This window comes from Aphis gossypii, chromosome 1 (assembly GCF_020184175.1).
Source record: "Aphis gossypii isolate Hap1 chromosome 1, ASM2018417v2, whole genome shotgun sequence".
In the NCBI taxonomy this organism is placed as follows: domain Eukaryota; kingdom Metazoa; phylum Arthropoda; class Insecta; order Hemiptera; family Aphididae; genus Aphis; species Aphis gossypii.
In genome coordinates, this window is record NC_065530.1 from 23,947,019 (window position 1) to 23,970,336 (window position 23,318).

General features: G+C 28.6%; 1 protein-coding gene across 2 annotated transcripts; it reads left to right on the forward strand.

Annotated features, from left to right (window-relative positions):
- The first annotated feature begins 4,009 nt into the window (after positions 1-4,009).
- On the forward strand, positions 4,010-22,961 carry LOC114124072 (uncharacterized). Of its 2 annotated transcripts, none has more exons than XM_050198642.1 (5): positions 4,010-4,025; positions 15,537-15,762; positions 19,051-19,610; positions 21,622-21,758; positions 22,207-22,961. In XM_050198642.1, exons 2-5 carry the CDS (start codon positions 15,675-15,677, stop codon positions 22,694-22,696), a joined length of 1,275 nt encoding a protein of 424 aa, XP_050054599.1. In that variant the 5' UTR covers positions 4,010-4,025; positions 15,537-15,674; the 3' UTR covers positions 22,697-22,961. The 2 variants fall into 2 exon arrangements, with proteins under 2 accessions (XP_050054599.1, XP_027843039.2); XM_027987238.2 differs by lacking the exon at positions 4,010-4,025 and adding an exon at positions 13,873-14,088.
- The last annotated feature ends 357 nt before the right edge of the window (positions 22,962-23,318 follow it).

Sequence of the window (23,318 nt, forward strand, 5' to 3'; positions counted from 1 at the left end):
TATAATTCTTACTTCTAAAGTAGGGCACGAGAATCTTGTGATTTCTATCATATTATATTATATACATACGACTTAAAATATATTTTTAGTGGTAAATTCTTAATAGCTTACAAGTATTATGTCACAATTTAATGCGTTTGAACTAGATACGTCATAAGGTCTTTTACAGTGATGACTCAACAATTAGACATCATATTAATTTAATTAATATATAAAAAAAATATAATAATAAATAAAATTAATATCAATTTTTATTTTTGGTTACTATTTTCGACATGATTGCTTTATTTAAATTCAATGATTTTGATTCGATTTAATCGAATACAATAGATATTATGGTACGTAGACGTCGGTATAGTATATATTGCAAATTTCAATACATAATATATTAATATTTTGTTATATAAAAAAAAATATGTGAGTAAATCATTTTTAAAACGTAAACTACAACCTCTCGTTTGAATGTTCGAAATAATATTCCATAATAGTTATTGATAAAATGCTACCCAATTTGTATTCTTCATACAATCATTCCTCTTATCAATAATTAAGTTCAAAGATTATCAAGGAATATAATAATATATTAAATCATTTTTAAATGTATGTAAACGTATACAAATGTAATTTTTGACTTTGATGAAAGTAATTCACTAAACGTCATATTATAATAATTGTGTATAATGTATGTATTATAATCCCTGAAATATTCTAATAGTTTTTGATTACTAAAATACATTTAACCATAATAATTAACAATAATAAATATTAAATCCAATTGAATGATTTATTAAATTAACCAATTAAATCAATATAAGTAACTAGGTTTTTAGTTGATATTTTTATTAAATCAAAACCAAAAAACAAATATTGAAGATTGTATATAATTATAAAGTTTTAAATTAAAATATGATTTTATATAACTTTGAACTAATACTTACTTTAACTCAAGACATTATAATATTATATTGTAAATACATTTAACTTAATATATTTAACATACCTTTTTTTTTTTTTGAACCGATGAAGCCGAAGGAACTGTTTTGAGTTTTCGCATCACTTCCACGAACCTGCATAGTATTATTTAAACTGAAGCAAAACCATAATGAATATGATTATAAAAATTAAAGGGTAACATTGAAATATATTTATGTATTTATTAAAATATTTGTATTAGATACTTATTACACAAATAGATACATGCTATAGATTATTAACTCACAGTTAATAAATTTATATGAAATTTTTCTAGAAAATTTGGTTTTGAGAAGTAATTATGAAAATATTTAAAATACTTTTATCCCAGAATTAACCTATTCAATATTTATTAAATTATAAAATTAGTAGTGAATAAAAAATATACTGAATATTGTTTATTATTATTATAAATTAAAATTGTAGGGCCTCGGGAGATCTAAGCAAAAATATATTAAGACCAGACGGAATAATCGCGTGCTTAATACGAATAAATTAATGGTTAGACAGCACATTGATCATAATAAATTTGTATAAATGGTAATATGCTTTCCTCACAAACGTTACGTATTCTGTAAAGTGACTTTGCATAAAAAACATTCAATTGACATTTTATATTATTTATTGGGAATATTCTTCGAACTTCCTCGAAAATGTATTATTGCTATTTAAACTATTAAATTAATGTTATGACAGTCTAGCTATTATCAAACACTTTTTTAATAAAATAATTTTATTAAGGTGTCAATAAAAAATGAATATATAACTAGGCAAATTTAATATCACTCAAACTTTATAATTTACAATAATTTTATGTATTGAAAACTATTATAATTTTACTTTATAAATCATTTAGAATAATTAGGTATTGGTTGCGTATGAAAAATCGTCGAAACTTGAAATCAGACAGAAATAATATGATTTCTTCAGCTACATCAGAGTTAAATGTAGTTTTATTAGTTAACTGTCTATTCAACACTGCAGCGTATTATTACTACTGTAAGGTCATTATTGCATATTTTTTTTTCTCACAAAATAACAAACGGTTTCCATGACAAGAGAATTTAGAAATGCAGACGCATACTCATATATCTTTGGTTTATTAGACAAAAAATTAAATTAATTGTTTCACCTAAAAGAGACCGCCCAAATTCGCAGGCACAATTATTAATAAAAACAGAAATATCAACCGACGTTTAATTGCAGTTTAATTAGCGATAACTCAAGTGCTGATGCCGACCACCATGAAAGGAATCCCATTAAACATATCTTCGGCATGTCGCGAAAATGTTTGCCACCGGCTGTTAAATTGTATACCTTTCCATTTCGTCCGATCGTTTAACCTCCAAAGCTGTACACACCAAAACAGTAGCCGGCGCGTATAGACAACCTATTGATAGTGTATGATACGACAATATTTATTGTTTGGCGCACAATGACATATTCAAGTGAAATCGCACTGATTTCCCTATAACGACACGGTCGCTTTGCCATTACGAGCATTGTCGTCGGCATATCGCTGAGGGCTGATGCTCAATATCGGTTGGATTGTAAACCGGCCGACGAATGCAATCGCTCTGTTTACAAATATGTTTTCTGCAACTGACATCATCGCTCGAGATTGTATAACTATTCGCGATTGCAACTCGTGAATAAAATACGCGCGTGACTGCATCCTTGCAGGTATTATTGAATTAGAATAAAATAATAAATATGTATTATAATACTATTATCAACGGTATTGATTAATGCTCAACTGTACACCGTCCACCGTATTGTTACAATAATATAGAACAAGTACCAATAACACAATGTTTGTTGTGTCACATATTATGCGACTGCAGCGACTTTGAATTTCTAGAACACTACGACAAGAGACCAATCGAATCGGTGACGCATTACTAGCAATGCATTATTTAAAATATCTATTTTAAATGCCCAATAGACCAACCTGTTTTCTTAATGTCCTATCCTGCTATCTAATCAATGTTATAATACACTATTATAACATTAGATCATTAAATAATGCTAAATTACTGAGTTTAATGAGACAAAATGTTCACGATGTCATTGCGCATGGTTTTATGATATTAAACACGACTGCTGTAATGTTTCATCTACTCATTTTTAATACGCTTATAATTGGTTATGATAGTATTTAGCAGTGGCGTAACTTCAAAATGTTGAAGCAACGTTTTCAACGGGTTCCCTCATCCAAACATTATATGGGGAAGTCTGATGGGGTAGGTACATCCGTCCTCCTAAAATTATTTTATACATTTTTTAAAAATATCATTGCATGTTTTATTAATTTAAAATTGTATAATAATTTTGAATTCTTAAAAAAAAAAAAATTATAATAATTAAATAGTTATTATACAAATTATTAAAAGAAAAACATTGTATTACTTAGGACCTCTGGACGAATAATCCCCCTACGACCCTCTTAGTTACCTTAACACGCGTTGGTATTCAGGATTTATCACAACATAGTTACCTATTTAATATATGTTTAAAATTAGTCATATCTTATAAACAGGCAACCATTGTTCGCTATTTATTGTTAATGACTGTCATTAATATAATACATTGCAAAAACAAATTCAATAGGTACGTCAAATATTTTATCGATGCATACCAATTACCATACAACTAATGCAATAAAAAAATTCTTTAAACATTCAAATGAAATGAGCAAATACACATGGTAGTATGTACATTATACATGTGGTAAAAGTACCTATGTTTTATTTTATTTTTATATATATATTTTTTTTTTATATCTATTTAATTAACTATAAATTTATATATATATAGGTAACGTAATTTGAATTTAGTATATTCTATAAATTCCTACTTGAACTTATACTTACCTAATAATATTGTGTTCAATTTAATGAATTATTTCAATTTTATTTCTTATTCTTTTCACTCAGTTTTGTGACATTTTAAATTAAGATCATGATTTAATGATCGCCATAATTTGCAATAAATTTAGAAGACAACTTTCTCTATACGACTTTTCATTTAATATCGTTGTATCCTGCACCTAGGTGAGTGATAAGTTTCGATTATGAACACCTGATATTTATAACATCATTGACAGCTACTTTTTAATAACAATAACGAACAAACAATAATGGACAGTAAATGGGATCTATTAATGTTGCAGCATAACAATGTTAAGTTATAATTTCGATGAATAAAATACTTCTAAACTTTATATAGATAGTTATAAATATGTAAGATAATTAAGAAAGTTATATTGTATTAAAATATTTATAAATTATTAAAATAGATAATTTAATGAAGATCAGTGGACCACTTGTGAAATTAAAATTAAAGTGTTTGGAAATTATAGGATAAAACTAAATTATATTTCTAGAGTAGTTAATTATTGAATTATTTGTTATTGACGTAGATACAATATTTTATTATTATTATTTATGAATAATAACAGATAGGTAGGTATACATATGTATATACTCGTGTGCTGGTAAGAATGAACAAAACTAAAAATATTTAATATTCAAAAATTAATTACCACGAGGACATTCAATTTTCACTTTAAATTCAATAAGTAATTTCTAAACATAATAAAATACATTTCAAGCATATTAAAATAATATGTTGATTCTCTTTTAGCTATTTATTTATAAACATTTTAATTAATTTTTTTTTTTTTATGAGGTGTAGATTATCATTTTCATTCTTCATTCCTAGGACTTACTAATACAATTAATATATCTTTCTCATAAGTTATTCTTACACCAAATCGCCAAATTAAAAAAAAATGATTATTATAATAATAAATTTAAAATTGTAAATTTAAATGAAAAATATTGTTATATCTATTTTTACAAATTTTGTTCAAAATTGTAATGTTTTTCTCAAAAATATCAATAAATAGAATATTATAATAGAATTACTCAGCTGTACAGTAATTGTTGAGGGAACTTCGTTATTGAGAAATAAGCCACTGCAATGTTTGAGTTAATTTGAACTCAACGATAAATCATTGTATTTTAAAAATGATTCTGAGTGAAGACGGTACGTCATCCTATATTTGTAAGTATATTTTATGATATATAATTTATATGATTGTCCAAAAAATATCAAACTTATCTTCATTGAAAATAAAACCAAACTCATGATTGATCTAGAAATTGATACCACAAGCAATATAACGATAAAAAATCTGTCATTTGAAAAATCCCATATTTTTAAATATTTAGGGGCATACATAAACTTACAAGCATATAGTCATAAATATACATAGAAAAATCACAGTGAGAAATTATTTTTATTATTTTTTATTAGTCCGATTATTTAAATTTAAAAAATTATCAAGAAAAACAAAAATTAAATTATACTAAATCCTCGTTTGACACGGTGTACCGTATTGTGGGCCTAGTTGAACTTCTACCAAGTTGAATAAAAATAAATTAATGATTTTTTAAATATTTGGACCAAAGAGAAATGAGAAAAGCGATTACGAAATACGGTTAAACAGAAAACTATTCAATAATAACAATATAGTGTTCACACTCAAGAGTCAGATATTAAAATAAATTGAACATATTGTACAAAAACTAGAGAACCCTCTGTCTCTGATACGGACTGTCGCTAAATATAAATTTAATAAAAGCCGACCTAAGGAAAAATCAAGATAATAGTGAGGAAACTGAGTTAAAAAGACCTTAGATTATTGGTAGAGCTGTTGAATAGTAAAGAACTGGTAACACATAGATAAACATGAAGGAATATTGTGGAAGCCACAGTAGGACTAAATAGCCTAAAGTTGCCAACAAACAAAAACATTATAATATACAAATTATACTACTATTAAAGTAATTTCATTTACTATTAATAATATTTTAAGTTGGGTTACCTAACCTAAACTGTCTTTATTTAATTTTAAATGAATATGGATGAAATACATTCCTATATATCTAAAATATTTTTTAAATAGCTATACTAATAAATTTAAAGAACCTTGTATTGGACTGTTAAACTTTTTAACCTGGCTGAAAATATTTTATCAATTTATAAAGCAAAAAATTTAATTTTCCAAATGTCCATAAATATATTAAAAATAATGAAACATTTTACCATATTTAGAATATTTTAATAAAAATATAATAATATGATGACAATTTCGTGTACCTATGGTAGATTCCCAAACTATAGGACGTTTAATATTTTTAAATAATATATTTTTTTAAACATGTGTGAAAAAACATATCATTGATACTATTATTGGTCACCAAAATATAAAAAAATTCCAAAATGAACCTACCATAAAAAATTTGGGAACCTCTGATCTACGGTATTTCAAATCACATTCTGTTTCAGTTATAACCAAAACAACAAATTTGATTTAGACATTTAGTCTTAATTTTTATGTTTTCCCTGTCACTTTATTAAGAGCTGGGAAATTCTAATTTTTAGCACCTAAAGTACCAACTAAATTTCGTTATTTACAAGAAACCATACTCAAATTTGACAATTACATATTTCCTCTCGAAAATAGTGGTCAAAAATTTGGAATTATGAATAATTTATTGGCATGTATTTTAATTTAATTATCCAGTCTGCTACAAAAGAAAAACAGAAAAAATTACCCACTAATTAGTAATGAATAATGTTAGGAGGTTTATGACAGTATTTCAGCATATTTTTTTAACACAAACAAAACTATAAAAAATATAACGTAAATTCGATTCGTGAAATCTAGATTTAAACTTTGCTTAGATATTTTGCATATATTTGCATATTTGAAATTTAGCATATTATACCCGTAAATTTGCATATAGTAATTATTCTTAGATTAAGTAGCATAATATTTATAATTTTCTAATTAGAAATAATGAAAGATGTTCCATTTTATTATTATTATTTTAAACATTTATGAGAATAATGATTAAAGATATAATATGTGAATAACTATTACACTACGCCTAAAATCATTTTTATAAATTTATATTGGAGACGTACTCGCAGTACAGCAGATTTTACCTTTACGAATGTAGTTAGATATATACCTAGTTATGAATAAACATGATAATATAATAGTATATGCTTTAATCTTGTAATTTAGCTTAGAGCCCTCTATTGCAAATATCAATAAATTACATTACAAACAATAAATTACAAACATTAAATAATAGCAGACTACTCTTTCCAAGCCTATGTAGCACGTGTTTTTCTACTGCAATATATTTTTTTTTTCAAAACGTTTATTACATTAACATTTGTTTATGTTTTCATTAATACGAATATATGTTTGTCTAGTCATTCTAATTTATGATAGTATACGAAGTTTCTTACAGGCAAATTAACTTGGTTTAAAAAAATAAACTTGTAAGTTTCGAACAAAACTTGTTTCCGACGCATAAAAATGTATATTTATTTCTAGTTGCATGTCTATATTCTTTATTCTTTATTCGTACAATTATTTTATACGATACACAGGGATAATAATAAAAATAAATTACGCCCGAGTTTCTCATTCAATTAGTTTTAGATATTACAATAATCTCATTTAAGAACAATATAAATTATACAATATACGTTTATTGAAATGTATTGCGTTGAAATCTTGTTTCTTATAACATGGACGTGTTTTCTATATTTTTCTCCTTAAGAGGAAGTCGTATCCACACGGTGCAATTGTCTTATCTTCGTCTTACTAAAGCAGAACATAGCAAATTGTATACGTTCAAAAGAATAAATGTATTTTGTAATTTTTAACATTAGAACAAATTGACCTAATACCAAACCGAATGGTAAAAATCCAAGGCTCCATCAATATGCTTTTTATGATATTTTAACTTAAAATTATGAGCATTTTAAAATGTTAAATGTTTTTGAAAATTATCTCTTAATAACTCATAGTAATTTCAAAAACTAAAATATTATAAAAAAACCTACGTGCGGCCTTGAATATTATATTCTTACTTTTAAATTCGATAATTTTTCAATTCGTTCTAACATTATTTAAATTAATAAAATTAAATAATATCTTTTAACGTAAAATGTACTATACTATAAAATGCTTTAGCAAAAATAAGGCGACTAGATATACAGATATTCATCGTTACGATTTATAGCGAATAAACGAACACTTTCAAATTTCAATGTCATTCTTTCATCACCAAAACGTTATCAAACAGATACAGAAACTTCTTATTCGAATTTCAACCAACTGATTTGGTACTCCTGCAGTCCTGCGACACTGCAACAGGTTTATATTATTTTATTTTTTTTTTGTTATCCTTTTTACACACAGTTCCATGTACATTATTATTAGTTATTAGTTATTAGTATTGTGACGTTATATTACCGAGACCTGATGCAGAGAAAGTTTATAAATAGGGATGTTAAGACAATTAGTACTTATACCGCGAAGTATTCAGTAACAGTAGAATTGACTGCAGAAATCCGGTATCTGCGTACATCAATCGTATACACTATGCCAGGTATAATTATTAATTCAAGATTTAATTACTATGTTTAATGCTCAGGTAAATATATATATATATAATTATACACACATTATCGGTTGGTAGGTTATACATTTTTAAACGCTAATAAAACATATTATTATTGTACTTATATCCTTACGACATATTAATAATACAATGTGTAAATAAAATATAATTTGTAGAACGAAGATGAAATAAAGTTTTAAATTCATACAATTTAAATGGTAATATTTTATAGGTATCTATCTTATATTATATTATGTGATTATTGAATACAACGATTACGTATAAAAGTGATTTTAATGTCGGCCAATGATTTATTGTTTTAACCATAAAATATGACTCGTATTCACAATTAGATATCGGTAAACTATGTGTATCATAATATAATTATTATTTCATCATAACACATTTTATTTTTAAAAAGACACCAATATATAGACACTTATATGCTATGACTGAAAAATACGTCAGTCACTTTAGTCTTTTTTTTTTCTACAGCTTGGCGAAATCAATATAGCACGTTGTTGTATTATTAGTTATTAGTAATAACTTATTACCATACCTATAATGCGCGTTTGAAAGTAATAATAAAATATCATCACGAAAAAACAATATCTTCTAAAGGTTACGACCAATATACAGCGTTCGACCTAGATTACTTTGATATTTTTCTACGGTTATCGGTGTAATTTTACCTTACATATAATAAAGGTAAACGATATCTTTGAACTATACCTGTAATTACAAGTTTTCAGTGTCTAATAGTTTGTAGGTAGCGATAAAAAAACGTAAATTCAAAAACTCTTCTACAATTAATAATTGTATTAAATTCAAGCAATGCCTAAATTTTCAGAAGATTTTTTTTCGATCAATGTATTTTTTAGACATTCAGTAATTGCAATAATTATAATAAGTCGTTCAGGCGATTACGTAACGGTGTGATAGCGTAGCTTACGATATCCGTACGTAAATCATACCGCGAACTTTCGACCAGTTGCTCGCGTCTCGTTACTGGCGTGTGTGTGTGTGCGTTACAACATCTCGCCATTTTTCATGCAGTTTTTTTTGTACTTAATATAAAGCTTTTTTCAACACCGGCACCTTTTTCTTTACCTCACCACCACTTCATCATCACCCACGCCTCATCGTCAGTTTTCACCATCACCGGCAGTTCACTTTTGGTCATCCCCTGCACCACGGAATCACCATAAAAACCGTCGGACCCCTTACGGTCTTTATTAAATTTATTATTTTTTTATATTATTATTATTATTACCATTATTGTCCATTGATTTATTATTGTACTATTATTATAAGAGCCCTACGCCGGCCGGCACATTTGTGTCACCATATATTATTATTCACGTTAAAATAGTAGGCCGTTACCCGGCATAAGACATAAACCGTCTACGAGCTTTATTCTACTGTTAAAAATCATACGGTCCGCATTATCGCAGTAATAAAGTCTTTTCAGTCCATTTTTAAACATTTACTTTTATCAAAGGTTTTATAAATACTATCGTAAGATTATTGTCACTACATCATAGTATAGAAGTTATACTAAAATTTACTTATTATTACTGAGTTATTAGCTATAATACATTTTCGCAGTGGCTATTTTAGTTTTCCTCGTGTGTTTACATAAATTGAATTATAATTATTACAACTGCAGTCGTCTGTGCCTGATAACAATTTACTTACACAAAGAGAAACTGAAATTTTTATTTTTATGCAGTTTCTTTCCAAGGACTGGACCTAAAATTTTAATAACAAAATATACTGAGTGATTCTTTTATCTATAGTGACTCATTATTTCAAAATCTATTCACATATTTTAAAACATTTTTTAAATAAAATGCTGTTTTATTTTTACTAGAAATTATATATAAAAAAAAATATTAATGTATTTTAAAATAATGAGTATTGTTCGGTAAAAGAATTTTCCAGCATACAAATTTAATATTTTAAACTAATCGACCTACAGATAATATGATCGTCGACCCACTCGATCCAAAACTCGTTCACTCGTCCGCAAACGATACAGCAGTCAGCAGGTAAACTTTTTTTTCAATATTTTTCACTCCTAAATAAACGAAATAATGCTGTTTTAATAATAATAAAAAAAAATTTTGCACTGAGCAACCACGTTCAATTAAAGTACTTGACACGATCACTGCAGACAATTATATATAATTATATATCGAAAAAAGGATTTTCACAATACCTTACGCGTCATCATGCAATGCGAATTTTTCCTCACTCTCGTATACTCCACGCAACTGCATGGGCGCACCCGTCGAGACTATAGTCTATATTTAACATGATAATAATCACCGAAAGGGTTTTTTTTCTCAACTGTTTTTTATTTTATTCGTTTCTATAGTCTGTATTTTTTGGGAACGGTTAGTAGTAAGGTATCAATTATATATGTTAAAGGTGTGTGTGTATGTGTGTGTGTGTGGGTATGTAATGGGTATAATATGTCTGGCGAATGAAGACATAATTTGTCCGGCACGCACGCGATGCTATGCGTCGACTACGATTGTCGCAGAATTAATTGTGTCTGTATCGCGCCTTGATATCGCAAAGAATTCCGTCAGAGAGAAGCGCCACTATCTTCTTATAACCAACCAAGGTAAAGCACCGGTGTGTGTGTGTTTCATCGTATGTGACTTCACAAATAAATTGTTTTTTTTTTTTTTTTAACGATTATAACTCAAATTTATGACTGTTCAGTGGCAATATAAGTACAGTTTTCAAAAAAAATAAAATAATAGTAATAATTTTTTTTAAATATCAATTCTTAATCTAAATGAATTAAAACTCTAAGTCCTCTTTTAAAGTACATAAAACAATGAAAATAAATTGATTAACTGGAATATTTTTTAGACGAACTCTAAGCCTTCAATGATATATCTTTATTAGTATATTATTGTGTGAATGTGCATGTAAAATAAACCGTTTTATGGGGAGGATCGTCGCGAGACATCCGCCTGTATTGTATGTATATAATAGTTAGTGTATTATTGTTACCTATGTACAAGGAGGGAAAGTCGAACTGGTCGGTAGACGGATTCGACGGAGAACAAAATAAAAAACCAGTCGCTACACATTACTCTGACTTCCGAGAACGTATATATTATTATATTATTGAGTATAGTCCGACAGGATTATTATTATTATTACCTACCGTTTGCGAGCGTTGCATACGAATGGAGTTAACTCGTCCGGTCGGCTGATAGTCGCATCGATCACAGGCCACAGCCAGCCCGCGTGTACGTGAAGACTTAAATGCACGTATAGCAATATACCCGTACCCCGAAATAGATGATATGACAGCCGACATCTCAAAAAACCTACTTATTATCACTACCCCTAGACGTTATTAAAAAAAAAAATATTTAAAATTATTTTTATGCTTTATTACATATTATATAGACGTTTAAATATGATTTTATAATTGTTCTGAAGCTGAAATATCTCACATTTGGAGATGATAAAATGTCCTAAACTTAGGGGGGGGGGTAAAGGATTTGGATGAGGGATACCAATTTACCCTAAGCATATATTTATATAAAAAAAAATTATATTAAACTATGTAAACTATGATACATATCCATTATCATCCAATGGTATTTTTATACTACTATAATACCTAACTATAAATATTTAGTTAGATTTTATCAATTCGATATCAAATTATTATTCTTAATTAAAAACTAAAATAATTAATCACGAAATCGATAAGATTCGCATTACATTGTATTCATAATTTACATTACGTCCAATTTTCTTTATTATTTAATATAGGTATTAACTGATTTAAAATATAACTAATATAACTAAAAATAAAATGCTGACTTATAATATATAATAACTATTTAAATAGGTACCTAATATGAAAAATATGAAAATATTATTTTTGGAATCAAATCAAATTGAGATATAACTTACTAGGTTACAATTTATCAATAAAAAAAAAATATATATTAATATTTTATATGAAATATTTTATTATAACTTATATTAAGCATACCATCAATATACCATTTCATAAAACAATTTGCCTATACAAATATTTTTCAGGGCGTTCAATCTCCATTTCATACATTTTTTTTTATTCTTTGAGAATATAAAAGGCCCATCTGAACATGTTCTTATTACATTCACTTAGCACTTATTATTTAATTTTATAGGGCTATCAAAATAATTTTAAAACTAAAAGATATTGTTGTTAAAAATAAATCGTCACGTATAATAATTACTTATCACTTCAATAAGTAAACTTATAATGAAATATTATTTGTGATCGAAAGCTGAATATATCATTGTTCTTCGATGTTAATCAAAATGTTTCATATCACTTTATATACAAAGTAATAAAAGTACAAATACAACAATATAATATCTAGATTTAAATCATAGATAACGTGTTAAAAATACGATTGATAAACCATAAACATTAATCACACAATAATATTACATTATAATAATATATCTTCATATGACCTGCAGCATTTTAAGGAGTTTTAAATAGGATAGATATTTAAATATTTTGATGTTTCTTTAATAGAAAAAAAAATTGAAATCTAAGTAGACGATATAGGTTAACCGAATACCCCCGCTCTGCAAACCTCTGAGTATTGTAACAGGAGTACGCATTGGAAAGCCGATCGAAGTGACAATAGTGAATAGTAAAGTGTACTTATTACCTATATTGACAAGAGGTTACGCAAACAATTTTTTAAAATTTATTTGCGAACTGCTTGTTTTCTCTTACATTGGTACTCGACGTAATATTGTTATACATTTTAATAATATAATAATGTTAGTGACTCCGTACGTCAGTGTCGTCAAACAAATCAAACATAATCGATACAGGTGCACTGTGTAACAATGTCGTGATAACTATTCGAATTTCCGCACTGGTCTAACACTCGTAAGATTGTATTTTGCACAAGTTCTCTGTAACAAAGTCATTGCGGCTAATAAGTTGCTTCGATTAGACACTGCACGTGCGTCAATCAACTCTTTTCTCGACATTATAAAAAACAGCATTACACAGTCTCAGCCGGACTTAAAAAACTTATCTTACTATATTATGATATGTATTATTATTACATACTATAATACAGATGCATACAGTATCCAGAAAATGCACAATTTTCCCTCGCCACAGCCACGACGATGGAATATACATAACGTTACAGTATCCGCGCAGTACATTGTTATCGTTTATAAAACATTATATTCTCGTGTGTGCACACGACATCATCGCGTTCCGTTTTCGCTCGTTTCGTTCGACGTCGGAATTATCGTAGGTACCTATGCGGAAATGTGGAATAATTATACCGTGCAAACCGCAACAGCTACCTATAATCGATTTCGCTGGTCGCTAAACGGTTCGTGACGACGATATTAACTTGCGATCAATTTTATTAACGCACAGATAAATTATTTCTCGTTTATAATAATATTATACGTTTACACGCCGTACAGATTTTCGTTCTTATGTCTCGCGTCAGACGTTACAGTACAATATTATACACCTAATATAATACGTACCTATATAATATAAATGATCTTCGTGGCTGTATAATTGCATGCATCGTCTTATGATCTTGAAGTAAGTATAACACATTTGTATGTTTATTGAAATACTGATCGTGTACAATTATAACACGTCATAATGTCGGTACACTCATCTCTGTGTTTCATAATATTATAACCGTAAACAAAACCCGTTATTTCGGACAGAGCGTCGTAACGTTTTCTTAAAATATTTTAATACAGAAATATTACTATTTTATAAAGCGTGTTCGATGTACACTTCTTATTATTCGTGTTATTGATCTCGGCGGTTGTATTTTAATGTCAATCCTCTTCGACAGCTAAACACGATGTCACACCGTCGTGCACAGGTATCTCTCGCCAAGAACGCGCTTTTTAAGTAAAAAACAATGTTTTTGAATACTTACCTGATTATTACGGTGCGTAGAAATTCTAATTAATTATTGTATAATATAATATACAAAGTGCGTGTATTCGTTTCACTTATTATAATTTTAATCCTTCATCGTCCATCATTCCAATGATTCAAATTATTACACGTGAGTAAATATTAAAATAAAAAATAATATGTCTATATTATAGTTCACAGAAAAACATAAGTACACTAGCTACGTTTTCAGCGTTATTTCTTTATTCTAATGAAAAGCCTATACTACATTTGAACTTATATTATAAAAATATAAATGACAAATCCTCTCAAATTCCAGATAATAAATATTATGACTCCATAAATATTAAATTTGTCGTCGTTATTGTGTTGATACAATTTGAAATATATCATTATTTTATTAATAAAATAATAAGTCTTGGCATCATTTAAATGATTGAATGTAAGGACATAAATTTAATAAATATACCTACAACTTAACCAAACTAAATTGAACTAGATTGAACGACGCGTATAATTATCTAAATATTTTTCTAATTTAATAAATTGCATTGCGTAGATACGTAACTCTTTACTCTATTATTGTATTTGCATTTAATTATTTTAATGCTTCTTTAATTAAATGTATAAACACTTAAATCCGTTTAAATTAAAAGCACTACATACTGTTATATACAATTTATGTAATAAACGTAATTGTATAGGTATGTAAAATTTATATAATATCTTTCTTGAGATTTTCTTTATCGGTTAATAAATACTAAACAAAAATTAATTTTCCCTCTACAAAGATTATATAGGTATCTCCCTAAACTTTAAGCACTTGTTTATTTTTAAAAACATAGTTATAACCATTAACTACTTAAAGGCATAATAGTTATACCTATATGATATATATATAATTAGATCCACTTATAATTGCGCCACTTTTTCAGAAGTGAATTGCTCCGATAGTAGCACATATTATTTGCCAAATCACTTAAAATATAATTTGTTTATGTATCGATGATAAGATTGAAAATGGTATACTTGTACATTATACGTTACTGAATTAGAATAAATAGGTATCTACAAGTCCACGTCGAACGTATATTATATTCACTGATTGTCTACAGCAAAGTTAACTGATCCAAGTGGCTGGAAACGGAATTGTACAAGGGCACCAAGTAGAAGACCAAACATTTACAAGGATCAGATCCAAGAATTGTGTTATTTGTGTTAAGACATAAGACATATAACATACACGCGTGACAATGCATTTAACTGCATTTACTGCAGTGTGTTTAGTAATTTATTCGTGTCTACGTTCATCAACTGTCTATGGCTATGAACAAATTATGGGTAAAGTACCTATATCATACTATATATTGTACACATAAAATATAATTTATAAGTTATAACACATTCCAAGCAAAGCTAGAGTTAACGTATGCAGATTACCTAGAGCGTCAAATTTTTTAATTCAATATTGGTTTTAGTTTTATACTTTCCTGCCTTTTTAACCTGTTTCGCAGTAGCTCTAGTTTTCCCAAAACATACTTATAAAACTCCGCACAGGTTATTTTGAAATTTAATTTGCATAGAATAATTTATAGGTACTCTCTATACTGTATTTCTAATTTAAAACAATTTCGATATTGGTCCACTGAGCAATTATCAATGAAAATATCCTTTTAAAATTTACATTATGATAAACAATGGTAAATAAGTACTAAAACATTAAAATTAAATTAAGTTTTCTTTCTAATAAGTATTTAATAATATTAAATATTTCCTAAAAGCTCCACTAATAATTCGATACTTGCAGATTACCATAAAAAATCAGCGTTCCGATTGAGATTGAAATGTAATTAGTGTTTTATCCTCAGTAATTAATTGTATATTATAGTTTAAACTTATAATTGTTTTTTTATTTTTTAAATATAATATCAATATAATGCACTAAAACTTAATAATTATAATTGTTTAATAAAATTAGGTAAAAAATGTATTAAACACAAATAAATATTCTTAATTGTACCAAACAATATATTTTTACTATATTTATCTATTATACTTATATTATCCAATGTAGCCATATTCTTGCACCTCCATAAAGTTATGTATATCTAATGTTTTTAATCATTCGCTCGTTATTCAAAAATAATAAAATACGAATACATCAATTTAAAAAAAAAATGATAATACCTATGTAGTCCTATACACTTTGCATTGTTGAACCTATGAGTTTTACCCATAGCGAATTTCACATAAGTTACAACAATGGCCATTAAACGTGTTACCTTTTTAGCACTTATAACTTACAAGTTGACTATGTAAGCTAACCTTAAATAACATATAACGTTACATTGCATCATATTATAAATAGGTAACGGCGGTTTCCGACAAAGGCTCGGCAATTATTGAACCGAGCCCAGCGGGTTAAGTTAGGTTAGTGATTAAAACCTTTATTAACCCATTTACAAATAGTGCCGCCGCGACAAAGGTACAATTCATAATTACTATTAATATTATATTTATTATTATTTTACTGTTTTCTAAAATGTTAATGATTCGTCCGACACGTATACCTAGAAATACTTTTTAATCCGATATGAGTAATTTAAACCGTAATTCGATAATAATTGCATTATATTATGTAGTTAATATCGTACATTTGTAACATAATTATGTATATGTACGTATATATTATACACATCGAAGTGAATAAGTTTCTATTTTATATACACGTGTTTTTAGATAAGACGTTTTTCGGAAATTGTTTTACACATAAACAAATACGCGGTTATAACGTATAGGTACATTCTAAAGAAAAACGCCGATAGCTAAAAACGTATGAATATATTAAACAATTCCAATAACTGCGGAGCTGGTTTGACTATCGGCGCGATCATCATACGCTATAACTTATTAACACTTGGTACCTTGTACCTTTATAGTATATCTATAATATACTAAAAATTATATTAATCAACACATAAATGATTAATACTGAATACATCAAAATTATTATAACCCCAAAACTAAGTGATTATTGAAAGTTTTTCGATACAATAATAATATTATCATTAATTCAACGAGTTGACAGTGTAAAAATAAATGTTTTTTTATTTTCATAAAAATTCCTATTACGTTTTTTAATAATATACAAGAACGTAGGTACTTGCACACAATTCTTTGCGCCACTTCCAAATCAATAAATCATATCATAATTAGAAAAATATTGTCTAAGATTTTCATCCGTGTACAAAAATATTGTATTTTAAAATATAAAATATTCTAAGTATTTTGCAACAAATTTTAGTTTGGTAGGTTAGCCTAACCTAGTCCAACCTTGCTTAAATTTAATTTTACTTAGAAAATATACTCATAAAATACACAATAATAATTCAGAATTAACATATTGTACTTGATTTTCATGATGGATTTCTGACTGAAAGATAAATTGATCTAACACCATAACTCATAAGTATTAGATATTTTCCTGACTTGGACTTGCAATAAATTCAGGAGCACCCTATTTGGGTGTGCGACGACTTAACTAAGGTGAAAATATTAATAATAATTTACTTTTCGTCAATAATGCTTCAATATGCCGTCGTCATTAACTTATTCTCATACCTATAATAAGCAATAATTAATAATATTAATGTTATTATTATCGATTTATTTGGCCGTAAGAACAAATAATAATAATAGCAAGAGATTTTCGTGAAGAAGGAATATTTTATGACTTTAAGCCCAAAATATAACTTAAGGCGCGAGTAAATGAATTAGTTCCTCGTGGTCCCCAGCTATTTTTTGTGGAATAGAAAATGTAATAATAAACTTACCATATTTTAAAAAATGTACTAGAATATAAAAATATTTGTTTTTTTTTTTTATTTGAGATAAAATAAAATAAAATATATTTATAAAAATAAGAATAATATTAATTATGTGTATTACTTTAATTTCGATTGATAATTTTCTCTTTGATACAAAAAAAAGTACCTACTATTATAAAAATATAAAAAAAACTTATAATTAATACTTAAAACCAAACTAAGTAACAATATAACTTTGTAGAAATACAGTAAAGATTTTTTTAAATAAAAAAATATGCAGTAAAACCTCATTAGTCCGAACTTCGCTTAATCCGAACAGCCTTTATAATACATAAATTAGGTACTCTAGTTTATGCTAGAAAAGTGCTAGAAGGTGTGCCTTAATACTATAATATGTATGTATGTATGTATTTAATGATTATAATACAATAATGTACTATTTTGTAGGTTTAATATTGTTAAGTATATGAATTAGACTACAATTTGTGTAATAATTTTTTTTTTAATTTATACCTTACGATTTTTGGTTTATTTTATGTTTGATCCGGACTACCTAGAGCCTCAATTAGTCCGGATTAATGAGATTTTACTATAATATTACATAGGTAGGAAACAATAATTTTTATGATTTCATATCATCTATCGACTGCAAGTGCAAGAAAATCAACCGAATCGTTAATTCACCTCGCAAATTTAGTTATTTGTTCGCATGACGCCATAATAATAATAAAAATAATATGTTCGCATACAATATGTAAACAATATTTTAACAATACATTTTGTTTGTTGTGCCGTAACATAGTTGAAAACGGCGACTGTTTTCTGAAGGCGTCCGACAGCGACGCGCCCAAAATGCCAATACCGTTCACTAGCAACGGCAAACGGTACTCGATCATCTATCCGGACGCCAAAGGCAGGCTGAACGTGAAGAGCGGACTGAGCTTCAAGCTTTCGTGCGGTACTTCGAAATTCGCGTCGAACGCGATACGGCAGAACGGCACGGCCGACGCGCTGGTCACGTGCGTCGGCAACGACTTGCTCGCGTACCGCGGAGAGACGTACCAGTACACGGAATTCCGATGCAACGACATGCCAAAGTCGGAACTCCGGGTCACCGGCGAAATGTGCCAGCCGGCCAACTACACCGTGGCCACGGTGGGTTTCCGGACGGACAGAGCGTTCCTCCAGCTGTACAGCATGTGCTTCGACAAGTCGACCAAGAACAGTCTGTACACGTGGTACGACGCCCGGTCGCCGTACTACGACAACCACCAGAAGTACAGCAAGCGACCGTCGTTCATCAATTCCAAGGAACTGTACGGCAAAACGGACGTGAACAAGAAATACACCCTCAAAGAACAGGTAATAGAACCGCAGTGGGATTTCGAGACATAGTCCTGCGATAACTGCACTGTGACACTGTATATACTTTGACATTTTGGTACATTTGTTTCCTGCAAAAAGAGCCGCATAATATTATACATTATTTTTCCCCGGTGACGATTTCAGAAATATTCCTCTGTCACTTTCTCGATCCAACCACGTGACGATTACGACAAATTTATAATTGTCGTCGACGACCATTATTGCCAAGTACAATCGAAAAATAGACTGGTACCGAATTGGTTCCCGTTTGAAAAAGGTATTTTATTAAGTTGAGCCGAATTGGTTCCCATTTAATTACGCACATTTTCCTTCTCAATTTTACAAGCTTAGGACTCTCAACTTAAAAGTAGGTTTAGTTGATGTGCGTTATAAAAAAAAAATGATATAATATATACAATTTTAAACTCAGTCATACAATTTTCCAAGTGTTTATTATTTTTTTCTTGTTTGCTAGTAAGTTTCCTGGTATTATTACTTCGAAATTAAATTAATTAATTATCTGAATGCTGTTTAAAATCTTCATAAAATAAAATATGTTAGGATGGATATTTTGCTAAACTTCCAATATATAAATATACTGCCATCTTATTTTATATTATACTATAGACTATAGAGTGTAGCCGTAAAGGTACATTTATATTTTGTATCAACTATTGAAAACTAAAAATTAACTGTACACAAACGGAAACCAATTCGGCTCAACTTAATAAAATACCTTTTTCAAACGGGAACCAATTCGGTTACCTACTCCCGAAAAATATTCTTTGTAATTAAAAAATAAAAACCCGGAGTTTTTTGGAAATCGAATTGACATAATATGCTTTCCATTTATACAATTAGAAAAATTCCACGTTCAACCATATTAATTTATTTTCGTAAACTCTATGACTCGCCTATGGCAAGATACAAGAGGACATTTATTTTTACTGTTATAATGTAAATATTAATTTTTAAAGTAATTAAATAACAATAAATCAAAAAAATATATATATTTGGACAAAAAAACGTACTAATACTATGTACTATAAGTATAAAATAAACAAAAAAAATACTTTAATCATACTTTATTTAAAAAAATATGTTTTATTTATTTATTAACATTTTACGGGACTTTATTAGAACATAATATACAAAATATTAGTTAATTAATTTAAAGCAAAAACTTGAGTTTGATATAATGTTTAAATATGTTATATATATTATTATTTAGTTTTCATGAAAATGTGTAGGTAAGTTACATACATCGAATATTATTGTACTAATGACGTCTGAATAAGCACTATTATGCACAAACGTATATTAACTATATATTTTTAATATATATTCCAGTCATATTTTTAAAATGTTGTGCGCATTAATACGTAATTGCATTTACTACAATATTTTTTTTACATACAAATATTTAATTTTATACCCTAGTTATAAATTTATAATACCTAGTCATTTCGCCGGTCGTCTAAAGGTACGTTATCCCTGCAGTGTCAGACACATTATTACTTGATACATGCATTTTACGTGTGACCGTTTTTCTACTTGCATCTGGACGCTCTACTAGTCTACTAGTGCTGCTTCTAAACGCTTCAGGGAAAACGTACCTTAAGATGCAAGGCATGTAGTAAATAAAAATATATAGTCTTCTATAAGCTAGGAGCCTAGGACAATATAAAATACAAGTATAATACAGCTACGTTATGGTACCCAATGGGTAGCCAACCGCTTTGATTGATTAAATATCTAATTTCATCTAAATTTGAACTCATAATATCAACAAAAAAACCATATGAGTTTACCATTTTTTATATTTTAGTTTTTTAGTTACTTACAAGAAACTTTAATATAATAAAATATCAATCCTTAGAAAAAATCTTAACTTTGTATCTTTAATATTTTTATAAATAACTATAAAAAAACTTATGACTGTGAGTTATGAAGAACTTTGAATTAAATTTTCAAATTATTTGTTCGAACAAAAAATTTTTTGCTTCAGAAAAAAACCGTGGCGCTAATTCTCAGATCGGAACAACTTGCAGATAAGTACATAAGAAATGATAACAAACACTCGCTATCTCGAGGTCATTACGCAGCCAAAGCTGACTTCTTCTTTGCTTATGAACAAACTGCAACGTAAGTACGACGTAACTACTAGAAAAGTAGAAATAATTTGCTTATCAAGTTACGATCAGTAAAAAAAAAAAAAGTTGTAGGTGCCCAGAGATTCAATAAAATCTTGCGGCCTAAGAACACAACGAATTCACATAACTAAAATCTAATTTGTAAATCGGCCTTAGTCCCATACAATTTTTAAATCACCAACCAAACAAATTCAACCAAAACCTAGGTTATCAAACATAACCCTAACCCATCAACCCAAATTCTTTCTGGTCGTGATGATATTTTATGAAATTATATCCTTTTTTGTCCAGTTACGATCACCGCCCACTTTCTAGCCCTACGCAAAAAAGCATAGTGTAATATAGTGTGACATATACAGTTACGATTTACCTGCATAAATATTATAATGAATTTTAATAATTAAAATAAAATATATTTAAAATATTATGCTCACGTTTAGGTTTTACTACGCAAACGTAGCCCCGCAGTGGCAGATCTTTAACGGCAACATGTGGGCCGACCTGGAACAGTCGACCCGGACCAAGTTGGACCAGGACAGCGGCAAGTCCAGACACATAATCATCACCGGCACGTACGACGTGTGCACGCTGGCCGACGTAGACGACGTCCAGCAACCGCTGTACCTCGACCTGCCCGGCAGCATAACCGTGCCGCTGTTCTACTGGAAGCTGTACTACGACGTGGACACGGCGGACGGCATCGTGTACATCGGCCTCAACAACCCGTACAAGACGATCGACGACAGCGTGTTCATATGTCCGAACATATGTCCGGACGGATACCATGGTCGAGGTTACCTGGACAAAGGTAGCGAGAACGACGACCCCGAACCGGACGCCAACAATGGCCTCATCTACTGCTGTACCAAAGAGTCGTTCGAAAATGTTTACGGCAAGCTGGACCCAATCGTATATCGTCCGCTTATGTGAACGGAAAATCCGAAATCCTAACAGCGTCACAGACTATACATTATATAGTCACCTACCTATACCTAAACATTATATCCGTTGGCGTCTTGGCGATGATGAACAACATAATCCTAAATTGTTGCATTCATTAACAAACGACAACAAATGGATAGGTACGCGTTACACTCGTAACAATATATATACGAGTATAAGATATTAATAGTATCTAATTATAATATAAATTATATGTCTTTACACATTTAAATAATAAATTAATACAGAGTAATATAGTATACTATTATTAACATTATACAATTATATTCGATGATTATCATATTTTATAAAAACAAATAATACCTACAAACATTGTTCATTGAATATATTTTAGTAAGTATAGATTCAAAAACATAATGCTCTGTCACTACACGGAACGAAAGTAGGTAATAAAATATTTTTTGAAAAATTCAGAATTAAATAGGTATAGGTAGGTACACGATAATTTAATAATATAATATTAAGGTATCCTACATCTACTCCTTAACCGCTGGAATACTCTTTATATTAACTACGATCTGCGGTACAGCCGGTAGTCCAGGTGGTAGGACACTTTGTACGGTCACCCACAAAAAATGAAAACCGCGGA